The following is a 13103-nucleotide window of genomic DNA, read 5'->3' as shown; positions in this document are numbered from 1 at the left end:
AACAGCTCTCGTTGTCCTATCACTTGAAAGAGCTGATACATGGAGACTGCCACATGCCAGTCCAAAAATGATGGGGCTTTGTGGCCTCTACTGATTCATAAAAGAGGATATAAAGTAGAATCCCTTTTGTCTGCCCTGCCAATGAGCAAGTGCTGCTAGTTCTATGAAGTATGACATAACATTTTTAGGAAATGACATGCCCCACTCCCTGGCTTCTGTGATGTTCCTTAGTAAGTGTCAAAAAATCCCACTGTGGGAAATATAAATATGTGCAGATGGGAGAATGTCTTGAACCCATAACTTCTACAAGGCAGGACAGCAAGTGAGCATCTCCAACTGTGTGGGGCCACTTGTTCCTTGAGGTCGTGTTTTGAAGATGTTTAGAAGACAAAGATAAAAAGAAAAGGCTATGGCTGCAATGAATGCCATGAAAAGAAAAATTAGTGCTGAAATACCTTCTTGTCTTGGCATTTTCCAAGCTATGAAAAAGATGTGTCAATCCATATTGTATATTGAGGCACAGTGTTTTTGCAAGAGAAAGTGTTAATACAGATTGCTACTCACCATACAGTGGAAAGCTGAGAGTCACAGACAGGCACAATAAAAAGACTGCTAAACAAGTAAGCTTTTGGCCAAAAAGCCTTCTTCTGAATTAGACAAAACACAGACACACACATTCATGCAAATGCAGGACCACTGTCTTTGGCTGCCAAGTCCAGACTGTGAGCAACTGCACACGATGGGAGAAGCAGTCTGGGTGGTAGGGGTAAGGAGCAGATGCAATCGGGAGGTTGAACAGAGAGTGGGGGAGCCGAAGAGGAGAGAAGGGAAGGGGATGGGTGGGTGAAGAACAATGACTAACAAAGGTTGAGTCGGAGGCCATATTGCAGGGCGAGTTCCCACCTGCAAAATTTAGAAAAGCTGGTGTTGGTGGGAAGGATCCACATGGCTCAGGCTGTGAAGAAGTCACTGAAATGAAGAATGTCATGTTGGGTAGCATGCTCAGCAACTGAAAGGTGCAGCTTTTTCCTGGCCACTGTTAATCAGTGGCCGTTCATGCAGAAAGACAGCTTGTTGGTCATCATGCCCACCTAGAATGCAACACAGTGGTTACAGCTTAGCTTGCAGATCACATGACTGGTTTCACATGTAGCCCTGCCTTTGATGGGATATGCGATGCTTGTGACCAGACTGGAGTAGGTGGTGATAGGAGGATGTATGGGACAGGTCTTGCATCTGGGTCTATTACAGGGATATGAGCCATGAGGCAAGTGGTTGGGAGCAGGGATTGTGTAGCAATGGAAGAGGATATTGTGTAGGCCCAGTGAGTGGCAGAATACTACTGCAGGAGGTGTGGGGAGAATAGTGGGTAGAACATTGTCATATATTCTGCCACCCATCGATCCTACACAATATCTTCACCCATCCCTGCACCCCCTCCCCTCCCAACCACTTGCTTGCCTCATGGCTCATATCCCTCTTATAGACTTAGATGCAATATCTATCCCATACATCCTCCCACCACCTACTCCAGTCTGGTCACAAGCATCACCTATTCCATCACAGGCAGGGCTACCTGTGAAACTAGTCATGTGATCTGCAAGCTAAGCTGCAATCACTGTGCTCCATTCTACATGGGCATGACCACCAACATGCTGTCTATCCACATGAATGGCCACAAACTAACAGTGGCTAAGAAACAGCTGGATCATCCAGTTGCTGAGCATGCCGCCCAACACGACATTCTTCATTTCAATGACTGCTTCAGAGCCTGTGCCATCTGGATCCTCCCTACCAACACCAGCTTTGCTGAATTGTGCAGGTAGGAACTCTGCCTGAAATATATCCTACATTCCCATAAGCCTCCTGCCCTGAACATTCATTAGTTTTTGTCCTTACACTCTAGTCTCTTCGCTGTTCCCACTCCAGTACTACACAGCCATCTGTTCCAAATACATATCCACAGTTTTTTCACATCTTTTCTTTTCTGCTCACCCCACCCTCTGCTGTTCAACATCCAATTGCAGGTAGGTACCCTACACTCTCTCCACCTTGTCCCTGTATGTTTCCACAAGCAACACTTTACTGTCTCTCACTCCTACCCTGCTATCCTTCACCTCCCAGCCTCCTCCTTGCCCCCACCACCCAGATTGCTTTTCCCATCATGTGCAGTCTGATCTCAGCAGCTGTAGCAATGCAAGCTGGGACCCATTCCCAATTTTTTATTATTATTTGCCTCCTAAAATGATATATTTTCTTGCTTTCTTAATTATCAGTAGTGTTAGTGAGAGATGTGCCATTGGATAAGGCTGTCATTCTGTTATTCTGAGTATAAGACCAGGCCCCACTTTGCTAAATTACATTAATCAGAATAGTTTCTCAATTAATTTGAACCATTTCAAGTAACTAGTTTTACTGAAGCTCAGTTCAATTAACTAACAGTAATTATTTCCTTTCCAGTCACACTGTTGGTGTGTAAACAGTTGTAATTACTGTATTACTAACAAAGTTAGGAAAATATCCCATAGAAAGCCTTAAAGTATTCATGGAGCTGATTTCTAAAACATGGAAGGAACATCAGCACTTAATTTGTTTGCAATAAGTAACACTTTTATGTATGGTGTTGTTTATTTAGCTATTTTTGTAGTTTTTGTCATCAAGAAGGTTTATTTCAGTCAAAACTGTACTGTAACATAAAGTTCAGACCAAAACCAATTTTTCTGCACTATTCAGTTAATTTAGGATGTAAAATTCTAATTGTAAATGATTGAAATTACATAGTTAACAATGTGAAACTTCAGTAGCCATTTTTGAAAAGCTATATAATCACTGGGCTTGAAGCCATTGTAAGCCAGTCTGTTCCAAGATTTTGAGCATGAAACCTGTGTCAGTCAAAACAGCCATTATGTACTTGTGCAGTAATGTGTTTAACATAAAATGAAACCAGACTGTGAATTAGAACTGTTAATAACACATACATATTAACTTGGATTTGTGAGACAGTCAGTGCCTAGATTCCAAGTGTGAAACCCATGTCAGTCTGAACAGTAATAAGGTAATGGTGCAATGATATGTTGTTGTGAATAAGAAGATGGCCAGTGAGGACAGTTAACAATGATTGTTCATTTGAATGAGACTGTTCTTGGTTGGCTAGGTTATACTGCACAGTGACTGTTGTTGTATAATTAGAAGGTGCAGTATGTGCATACCTGGTAAATGAGGCTTAATTACATAATTAATACATGACTGGTCATAACTAATTCAGAGAGAGGGTCTGATGTCTATGGAAGTAAAACCTGTAAAACTAACTGTGTGTGTGTCGACCACATTATTGGATGTAGATAGTGCTGTATGCACCCCTATCTACAGCCAATGTTTTGCTGTGATTGCTGCCACCAAGACACTACAAGTTGATTTATGACCAGGAATGTCACGCAGTCAGAGACAGTGATCAAGTGCTGCAGAGTTGCATTTGTGTGAATATGTGGTATATGTATGAGTGTGTGTGTGTTTTGCCTAATGCAGAAGAAATGTTTTTGGTCAAAAGCTTACTTGTTTAACAATCTTTTTTGTTGTGCCTGTCTGTGACTTAACATTTCCAGTATATGGTGAGGAGCAATCTATCCTTTTCATAATATCACCCTTATTCCACCCTGGATTTTGCATTATTTGAAAGTGTTAATACAGAACGTTTAAAGTCCAGTCATTTATCCCATTCAAGTAATGTGCAAGACAATTTATACTCTCTTTCAGCATCCATCCACATGCAGGGTGACAGACTCTTGAAACTGCTGCAACACTGACATCAAACACAGGAGGTTTATAGATCAGACACAGGAAAAGTGGTTTTGATATCTTACTAAAACCATATACATTCCATTCCAACTGGTCCAGCAAGTGTTCCTGTGCAGTACACATTAGGTAACTGAATTTTTTGTAGCAAGTACTGTAACAGATGAAAAAGTGATGAAGGCTGCAGCTGCACACAGACACTAGTGTGGCCACATGGTTTAACTTATTGGCCGACTGGGCTGGATAAGTTAAAAGCCTTCTCAGATAGAACTCAGACTGTTTTGTTTGATTATGCCAGCTGCCAAGTGAGGATTTTAATTGTTACCTCATACTCATCCAAGCACACTTTGCCCTTGTTAGTGACTTTCGCTTTAGTTGTATATTGGACAACAGGAAAAATTTATCTACATGTTAGTACAGCTATGAAGACTACATTTAGACATCATATTGTGGAATAATTAGTGAACATATCACTGGGCCATTTCTGCTGCCAAACTGAATAACAAGACTGCTCTACCTCACAGTTATTACAGATATTTTGCCTACTCCATTGGATGTAGTGCTACTAAATGTTTGGATAGACATGTCACTGGAACACAACAGAGCTCCAGCCAGTGGCGGATACATACGGGGGACTCACGGGGCACACAGTTGCTCTTTCCTATGTAGCACGCGTGTCCACATCATCATATTTTATACATTTCTGTCTGGCACATAGATAGCTAACACATACCTATGAGAAAAGTCGTGGCCATTCTAGTGATCCCAATGTAAATCTTATAATTACATTTTTCCCTGAGACATTATTATAGATTTCAATGTAATTAACTAATTTGCCAGGGAGAATAGGCACATAGAATTCATCATTTAAGGAAGAGAACCACAATTGTAACTTTTTTATATCACAAGATGGCATTGTCTTGTATATGTCTATAATCAGTTTAAATAAAGCTATCTTAAAATTTGCATGTAACTTGATTATTTTTTATTACGGTAAAAGTGAAGATAGCTCAAGATATCTGTAGTGCCCTCTTCTTGAGGTTTTTCTGTATCCACCACTGGCTCCAGCACACTTTGATATCAATGTGCAGAATCACCTCAGCATAGCATATCCCAATTGATGGATTGGTAGAGGAGGATTAGTTCCACGGCCAACATGATCACTAGATCTGACACCTCTCGACTGTTTTCTGTGGGGTAGTATGAAGAGTATGGTGTGGGGCACATCTGTAACATCAGTGGAGGACCTTGTTGCTTGGAGTGATGGAGCGATTGAAATACTTCAAAGACATCCACACATACTGGATCTTCTGCATGAGGCTCAGCATTGCTGACGTAGGCTGTGCATTGACACAGGGGTACTTACAAAGTTTGAAACCCATTTGTAATGCAGACAGAATGATGTGCTACTTATGCTGGCTTTGCTGACATCATGTGAAACACACACCCATCTCAGACTACAATGCCCCTCAGCACCCAAGCCATGTGTTTCCGGATATGGGTTCCTTCATGAAAACTGATCAGTGTGTCTTCCCTCACTCCCTGACAACATTTTAAGCATTGTCAGTGTTTTTGGGACACACTAGATAATGCCAGTGGCTTCTGTTATTGACATGTTAGTGAACAGATGTAGTTTATTGAATGATATGAATTTTCCTCCTACAGGTATTGGTATATCTTTAACCTGGGTAGCTATACAACAGCATTTTCAACTGTATAGTCTCTCTCAAAAGTGTATTCTTTCCTGATTAGGGTATAAGTTTTGCACTGATTCTGTATGCAGGGCTATCACTATGATTTGCTATAGGTCACATGGGATATCCAGCCTTATGGCTTTCAAGATGGGTCTGAAGCATGAACATTTTGGGCTTATGACCACACTCTTTTTGACTTTCCTCTCTGTCAGGATTAAATTACACATTTTTAAAACACTCTTGACCTTATAAAAGCATTAAACCTGATGGTAGGATCCCTACTTAGTTTCATAACATTTTTAGTGGCAATAAAGTCATGTACTTTACTCACATAATCTTCCTCATTTTTAATGACTACAGTACCACTCTCATCTGCTTTCAGGTCAATAGCTTTGTTTATCATATTAAAAGAATCTTCCGTTGGTTCTTGGTAGAACAACATTATAATAATAAATGAAAAGCACCAGTTTGCTTTTGTTGTTATTGTTAATTTCTTGGTAAATTCACATGCATCAAGATTTTTCGTCTCTTATTATTATCCCTCTCTTTCCTGTGATTTATTTATTCTGCAATAGCCCTAGCAACTTCATTTGCAATCCTATTTTGCTCATGGACTCGTTTATTCAGATCTAAAACTAGAACATTGGCTTTCTTTATAATGGACGCTATTGAAGAAACTGAGATTTACAGTATCTTCAAATAGAATCCAAAATATATACTCAATAAATTGAAGAAATTCTGAAATTGTTTTAGGCATTTACTCTAATGTACTGCAAGTACACATTTTAATTATGCAAACCACACTAAGAAGTACATGGTCCTCTCAAAATTAAACAACATAAAATGGAGTATCATCATCATCATCTTGGACATTTTCCAGCCTCTGGCCAGGTCTGTTTGGAACATAAGCCTCTCCATCATCTTCTGTCTTGCCACCCTCTCTCCATCTTCACATTGGTCCAGTCTCCTCCACTCTTCTGGATGCATCCCTGCACTCCTTTCAGCCATCTGTCTCTCGGTCTTCCTCTTGGTCTCTTTCCTTTCAGTTTCATCTCATGTTTCCTCCTGGGTATCCTCTTCTCCTCCATTCCCTTAACATGCCCATACCAACTCAACCTTGATTTCTCTATCTCCTCCTGTAGGTTCCACCTTCATTAACTCTCTGATCCTTATTTCTTAACCTGTCTATCTTTGTCACTACAATACTGTCCTCAAGACTTTCATCTCACTAGCCTGTACTTTACTTTTCTCTCTTTCGTTCATAACCCAGGTTTTGGATGCATATGTCAGGATCGGGACATAGTATGACTGGTATTTAACCTTTTTACTTATTTGGGGTACATCCTTGCTCCATATCAGGCTTCTGACACTCTACCAAAATGCTTCTGCTTTTTTCCCCTGCTTCTTTATTTCTCAGTAGTTTTTTCCACCTTCCTGTATCAGGCTTCCTAGGTACTTGAAACTCTCCAGTCTCCTCAATCATTCCCCACCAATTGTTATTACAGTCATTTCTCTCTCCCTCGTTCTTGTTGTGATAGTCATAATGAAGAATCATGACTGATAATGTACAGCTGACTAGTTACTATCTGCTATACATACAGGGTGAGTTACCTAACATTTCCACTGGAAACACCTCCCAAAGCACAACAAATGCTGAATAACCTATTCCACAGACCAAAAGTGAGGAGAGGGGCTGGTGTAATTGGTTAACGCAAACCACTGAGAAATGCATGGATGTATGATTTTCAACACATACTTATGCTTTTTAAATGGAAACGTGTTATTATTTTTAGCACAACTGAAAAATAGAAAAAAAATACTTAATCAATGCTGCTTCTTACATTGTAAAATGTTGATTACATCCAGAGTAATTTGTAACATAAAGTTGACACTTGAGTAGCTCCTCAGCAGTTCAATTGTGTGTATCAGAGATAACCAAATTGATTAGGGATACAAAAAGAACAGTGATGTAATGTAGGTACAGAAGGGACATGAAGTTATGTCCACATGCAAACATTTTTATTAGTCTTTTTCTCTGAAGAATACTGTACAGCACTGATTTTCTAGAAGAAAATGCACATTAACATGAGAATGTAGTTAAACTTACAAATTTGTTTTTTGTTTTCAATTACAGAATGTAAAAGAGGGTGTCACAAAATTTCAGGCCAATAAATGTTCAAATTGGTGCCCATTATTTGCTGCACACATTTGCAATTTACCATGTAATGAATGTCTTACACAATGCAGTTCATCTGGTGTAATGTTGCCACAGGCTGTCTCAATATGATGTTTCATATTCTCTGGGGTAGTAGGCCCATCATGGTACATGTTCTCCTTTAACATACTCCACAGAAAGAAGTCTAAAGATGTCAGATCAGGAGAATGGGCTGACCAAGTTATGCATCTGCCATGTCCTATGAAACATTCATCAATCATTCTGTCAAGGGTCAGCAGAATGTGCAGGAGCACCATCATGTTGATACCACATACGTCTACACATTTCCAGCAGGACATTTTCTAGCAATGTCGGCAGATCATTTTGTAGAAAGTTGATGTATTTTGCAGCTGTTTGGAAGCCTTCAATGAAGTGAGGACCAATGAGATGGTTTCCAATTACTCTGCACCAAACATTTACATTCCACAGTCGCTGTCGCTCTACCTGTCGAACACAGTGAGGATTGTCCACGGACCAGTAATGCATGTTTCATAAATTCACTGCACTGAAACCTGCTTCATTGGTAAACAGATAGAGCTGCAATACATTCTCTGTTAATGCCCATTGACAGAAATTCGCTCAGTTATCAAAGTCATCTCCATGTAAATGCTGATACAGCAACACATGATACAGGTGAAATTTGTGACAATGAAGTATGCGCATTGCCCTACTTTGACTCATTGCACTGCCTCTAGCGATGTCATGTGAACTTGTGGTGTCACCGCCAGACACCACACTTGCTAGGTGGTAGCCTTTAAATCGGCCGCGGTCTGTTAGTACACGTCGGACCCGCGTGTCGCCACTATCAGTGATTGCAGACTGAGCGCCGCCACACGGCAGGTCTAGAGACACTCCCTAGCACTCACCCCAGTTGTACAGCCGACTTTGCTAGCGATGGTTCACTGACAAATTACGCTCTCATTTGCCGAGACAATAGTTAGCATAGCCTTCAGCTACGTCATTTGCTACGACCTAGCAAGGTGCCATTACCATTTACTATTGATGCTGTAAAACATGTACCGTCAAGAGCAATGTTCACCAATTATGGATTAAAGTTAAGTATTCCATCAGCTACGTACTTTATTTGCTAGTCTCAATTACTTGACCTGTTCCAGACCTCACGCCAGCCTGCGTGAGCTTAACGCGTGCCTTTCGGCTTCCTGTCGTAGTGGGTTGGCTGTCTTGCCAATCCACAACAGAACTCATCTGTGGGTTCACGGCAACAGCAGCTAACACACCAACTGCACCTGCTTCCCCTGTGATGGGTTTGTTACAGACCCGTTTGCATGATATGACCATACCTGTTGCATACAATTGTTTGTAGATGTTTTGAAATATGCGGCGTGTTGGATGATCTCTGTCCTAGTACCTTTCTGCATATAATCTATGGGATGCAGCTGCATATTGTCTACACTCGCCATAGATGGGTATCATCTCTGCCTTTTCAGTTAGAATAAACCATTTTCACAGTTCTTCCAACACTGTACACTCTGTTGGACTTGTGACCTTCTCACGTTCCTACTGCGCATACTTCTGTTCTTACTTGTGTACAGTACACTATCACAGACAACCGGTAACACAGTGAGCTACAGTTATTCTGAGTACAAGGACTAATTCAACAAGTGTTACATGCAGACACTGAGACAGCCAAACTCATAAACATTGTAGACTTTGTAAACATACTCTACAGATCTTGTCTGTTACAACATGCAACTGAACATCTGAGGTTTCAAGCATCAACTTTATGTTACAAATTACTCTGGATGTACTTAACATTTTACAATGTAACAAACAGCATTGATTAAGTATTTGTTTCTATTTTCAGTTGTACTGAAAATAATAACAGGTTTCCATTAGAAAAACATAAGTATGTGTTGAAAATATTACTTCGTACATTTCTCAGAGGTTTGTATTAATCAGTTCCACCAGCCCCTCTCCTCACTTTTGGTTTGTAGGATTGGTTATTCAGTGTTTGTTGTGATTTGGGAGGTGTTTCTAGTGGTAATGTTAAGTGACTCACTCTGTATATCTTTCAATGTTATATCTACCTCACACTGACTGACTTTAACCTGAATGTAAATAACAAATCTACTTGTGTCACTGATAACACCCATTGGCTATATTTGGATCATGAGTGGCATAGCCTCAAAGAACATAATTTTAACCTATTCCTATGCCATAACATAATATCAAAGCTCGTAGGTATATGAATGTTAACAAACTGCAAATCTGTTGTAATACTGTTATTCTAATCATTGTATCTTTATAGATGCCTGAAAATGACACAACAGGCAAAACTAATAAAACAGTTATACCAAAATTTATTTTTGAACTTCAGTTATAATTTTCAGCATACAACCTACGTACGGCTTATGGCACCTGTAATTGTTTAGTGAAAAGCAGTCTATAATGTTCCTGATGTTTATGGGCTCTGCTTATAAATGTCTCTAACTGTATAGTTAATACTCATAGATTTAGATATCCGTGTTGGGCGGCTTTCCACTCTTTACTGCATAATGAAAATAATTTCTACCCCTTTGAAATGCTGGTTTGTCACATTTTGCTTAATCATAATATGTGTACTATAAAAACAAATACATTTTTTATTTATATTATCAGCTAGTTTTCCTCTTTCAATAAGGAAATTAAACACAGTATGAACAGTGTACTTGGAGGCATTGGAATCAATGGGGTAGTTTAAATTTAATTTCTTGAGGGCAACAGCATTGCAATTAAATTTCAGTGAATTGTGGCACCTTGTGATTACAGTAGAGAAAATAGCATTATTGTTAACTATAAAAATAACTTTTATTCCTTTTTTATTCTACTTCTATTTTTACTTTTCATGTAATCTTCATGCTTACCATGACTGGTGCTCCAATTTCGAAATACAATCTTCCTGGCCCTGTGTTAGCATCCGATATCATATTAAGAGGAGATGCATTGTATCTTAGACGGCTGAAAAAAAAAAAACAAAAATAACTGTAAGTAACATTGTAAATTGTCATTTTAAAGATAATCCTGAAATACTATTGTTTGCTTGAAGCAAAATATGTTGGGAACTGATGGAGGGTGCTTATCTGTGTATATTTACTTGTAAGCTATGCTTTGTAAGACATGCACATATGATTTCTTGAGTTGCTCCTTCGAGTCTGTGGACAGTTTTCTAAGATGGTATTAATTCAGTAAATAACAGAATGTGAACACTAGTGACAAAAGTTGTCATAACTGTTTATTTATCATTCTGTTGGTCACAGTTTACCTTAACCCTCCTTGAATGACATTACAAAAAATGATATATCAATAGAGTTCTAAGATTACAGCAATTTGTAAAAAATGGATTACTACTCATCTCATAGAGGAGGTGTTGAGTGACAGTCAGAGACAAAGTAAAATGTTGTTAGATATTATGCAGTTATTGTTCTTAGACCTTCATCAGATGCAGACAAAAGAAAACCGATACGCAGTCACAGCTCACACACACACATGGCCACTGTTATCACTGGGCACAGAGGGCTGAGGTGAGCAGCAATCTTTGCTGGTGTAGGTAGTGGGGGTACAAAAGAGGCATAGGGTGGGGAGATTTAGCAATAGAAGGGTAGAGGTGTGGAAAGATGCTAGTACTGCCAGTGGAGGGTATAGGATAAAAAGGCTGTCCTGGGGGGGGGGGGGGTCAAAAGGGGGAGAAGAGAAGTGTAGAAGGGGAGAGAAGTAGAGAAGGGGAGAGGATTATGCAGGTGTACTAACAGGATGGAAGGCATTTATAGGGCTGGAGTGGGAGCAGGGAAGGGCATAGGCAGGTTGAGGACAGAAAATGCAGTATATGTTACAGGCAGAGTTCCCACCTGCACAATTCACAAAAATCTGATATTGGTGGGAACAGTCCGTATGACAGTCTGTGAAGCAGACCCTGTCCTTCATCTGCCTATCCATCCAGCCCTAACATGCCTTCTAGGCCACCAGTGCACCTGCACAGTTCTTTCCCCTTCTCTACTTCTCTCCTACCCCTTTCGCTCTCCCATCTCCCCCTAAAGAAGCAATGTCTCCCACTGCTGCACATAGTCCACTATTTTGTGCCTCTAATGTGCCCCTGCACACTCCCACAGGTGGTCCTAGGATCTTTCCCCACCACTACCCTACCAGTGGTCATTTGTGTGTGAGTTGTGCTTGTGTAAATGTGTGTGAGTTTTGTTTTTATTTACATCTGATGAAGGAACTAGCCTGATAGCTGAATAATATGTAGCAGTGTTTTTTCAGTTTGCCTGTCTACCACTCAGTGCCTCTTCTGTGTGGCGAGTAGCAGCCTATCCTTTTTGTTTTGTTGTTATTACATCCAAAATTTTTCATTATTTAGTTAGACTGCAATAAAAGGTGCCAGATGGTGCTGCCATCCTGCCTGCAACATCAGATGCTTCGGCTCCTATATCAATCACACTGGAGGAAATCTAGGAAGAAGCAACTGGTATCCCACTGCATCTGCTGGCTTGTATGGATGACAATATTGCACAGATGGTGTGACAGTGTGCCATTTGCCAAGCACACCAGCCAGCCCCAACTCAGCTAGTCAGCCATGGCCTGATCCAATGCAGCCATGGGACAAAGTTCATGCGAACTTCAAGTGGCCGTATCTTGATGTCCATATGGTTAACCATCACTATTCCCATAGGTTGTCTGCCTCCAACAACCAACAACAGTGGTCATGGTGCGACAATAGAGTACATCTTCAATCTTACTATTTTCCCTTTCTATCCAGCCTCAAATGGGCCCTCACAGGATACTTATGCATACCATGTATTCACACCCACAACTCAAAGCAGACACACCCATCTCATTCCATGTGGGTACCATGGTGTGGGGAAGTACATTTGGATCGAATGTGGGGAGGATCTGGGGACATTGTTGGAACAGCAGGGGTGTCTTGTGGTGTTGATGGCTACAATATGCGGGATAAAGCTCTCGCACGACAACCAACTCTTGTTATGGCACCCCAGTCAGTGGCTCCCTCATCAGGATGTCCACTGTCATCACCACCATCACAACTAAATCATAGTTCTCCTACCCTCAGGTCACAACGGATGGCTGCCTTATCCTCCCTTCCTGTGAACTGCAGGACACACCCATAGACATTGACTGGATTCACCAATGGTTGAATTACCAATCTGCCACAACCTTAGGGATGCCTCTATCCCAGAAGTCTTTGTACCCACATAAGAAGCTCTGGAACCAGCATTAGCATCACCAATGGCCTTCCAGATTTAAACTGACCAGTTCCCAGCCACTTCCTCTGTGTCAACCAGGTAGATTTCAGTGCTACATGCTGGCTCAAGGAAAGAGGGGCTTAGCAGCATTTCCTGTCTATATCTGTTGCTACATGCTTTATCAACTTAGAAGATCGTTTGGTT

At 40.6% G+C, this 13103-nt stretch overlaps 1 protein-coding gene across 1 annotated transcript in view; it reads right to left on the bottom strand.

Moving 5' to 3' along the window:
• Positions 1-13103, bottom strand: part of LOC126204202 (sodium channel protein Nach-like) — a 182852-nt gene that overhangs the window by 97062 nt on the left and 72687 nt on the right. The window contains exon 6 of the mRNA XM_049938602.1: positions 10566-10659. Coding sequence (XP_049794559.1) covers positions 10566-10659 — 94 coding nt within the window. The remainder of the gene's footprint in view (positions 1-10565; positions 10660-13103) is intronic.

Source organism: Schistocerca nitens, chromosome 9 (assembly GCF_023898315.1).
Source record: "Schistocerca nitens isolate TAMUIC-IGC-003100 chromosome 9, iqSchNite1.1, whole genome shotgun sequence".
NCBI lineage: Eukaryota > Metazoa > Arthropoda > Insecta > Orthoptera > Acrididae > Schistocerca > Schistocerca nitens.
The sequence above is the reverse complement of the archived record's forward strand: the minus strand, read 5'-3'. Positions and strand labels throughout refer to the sequence as shown.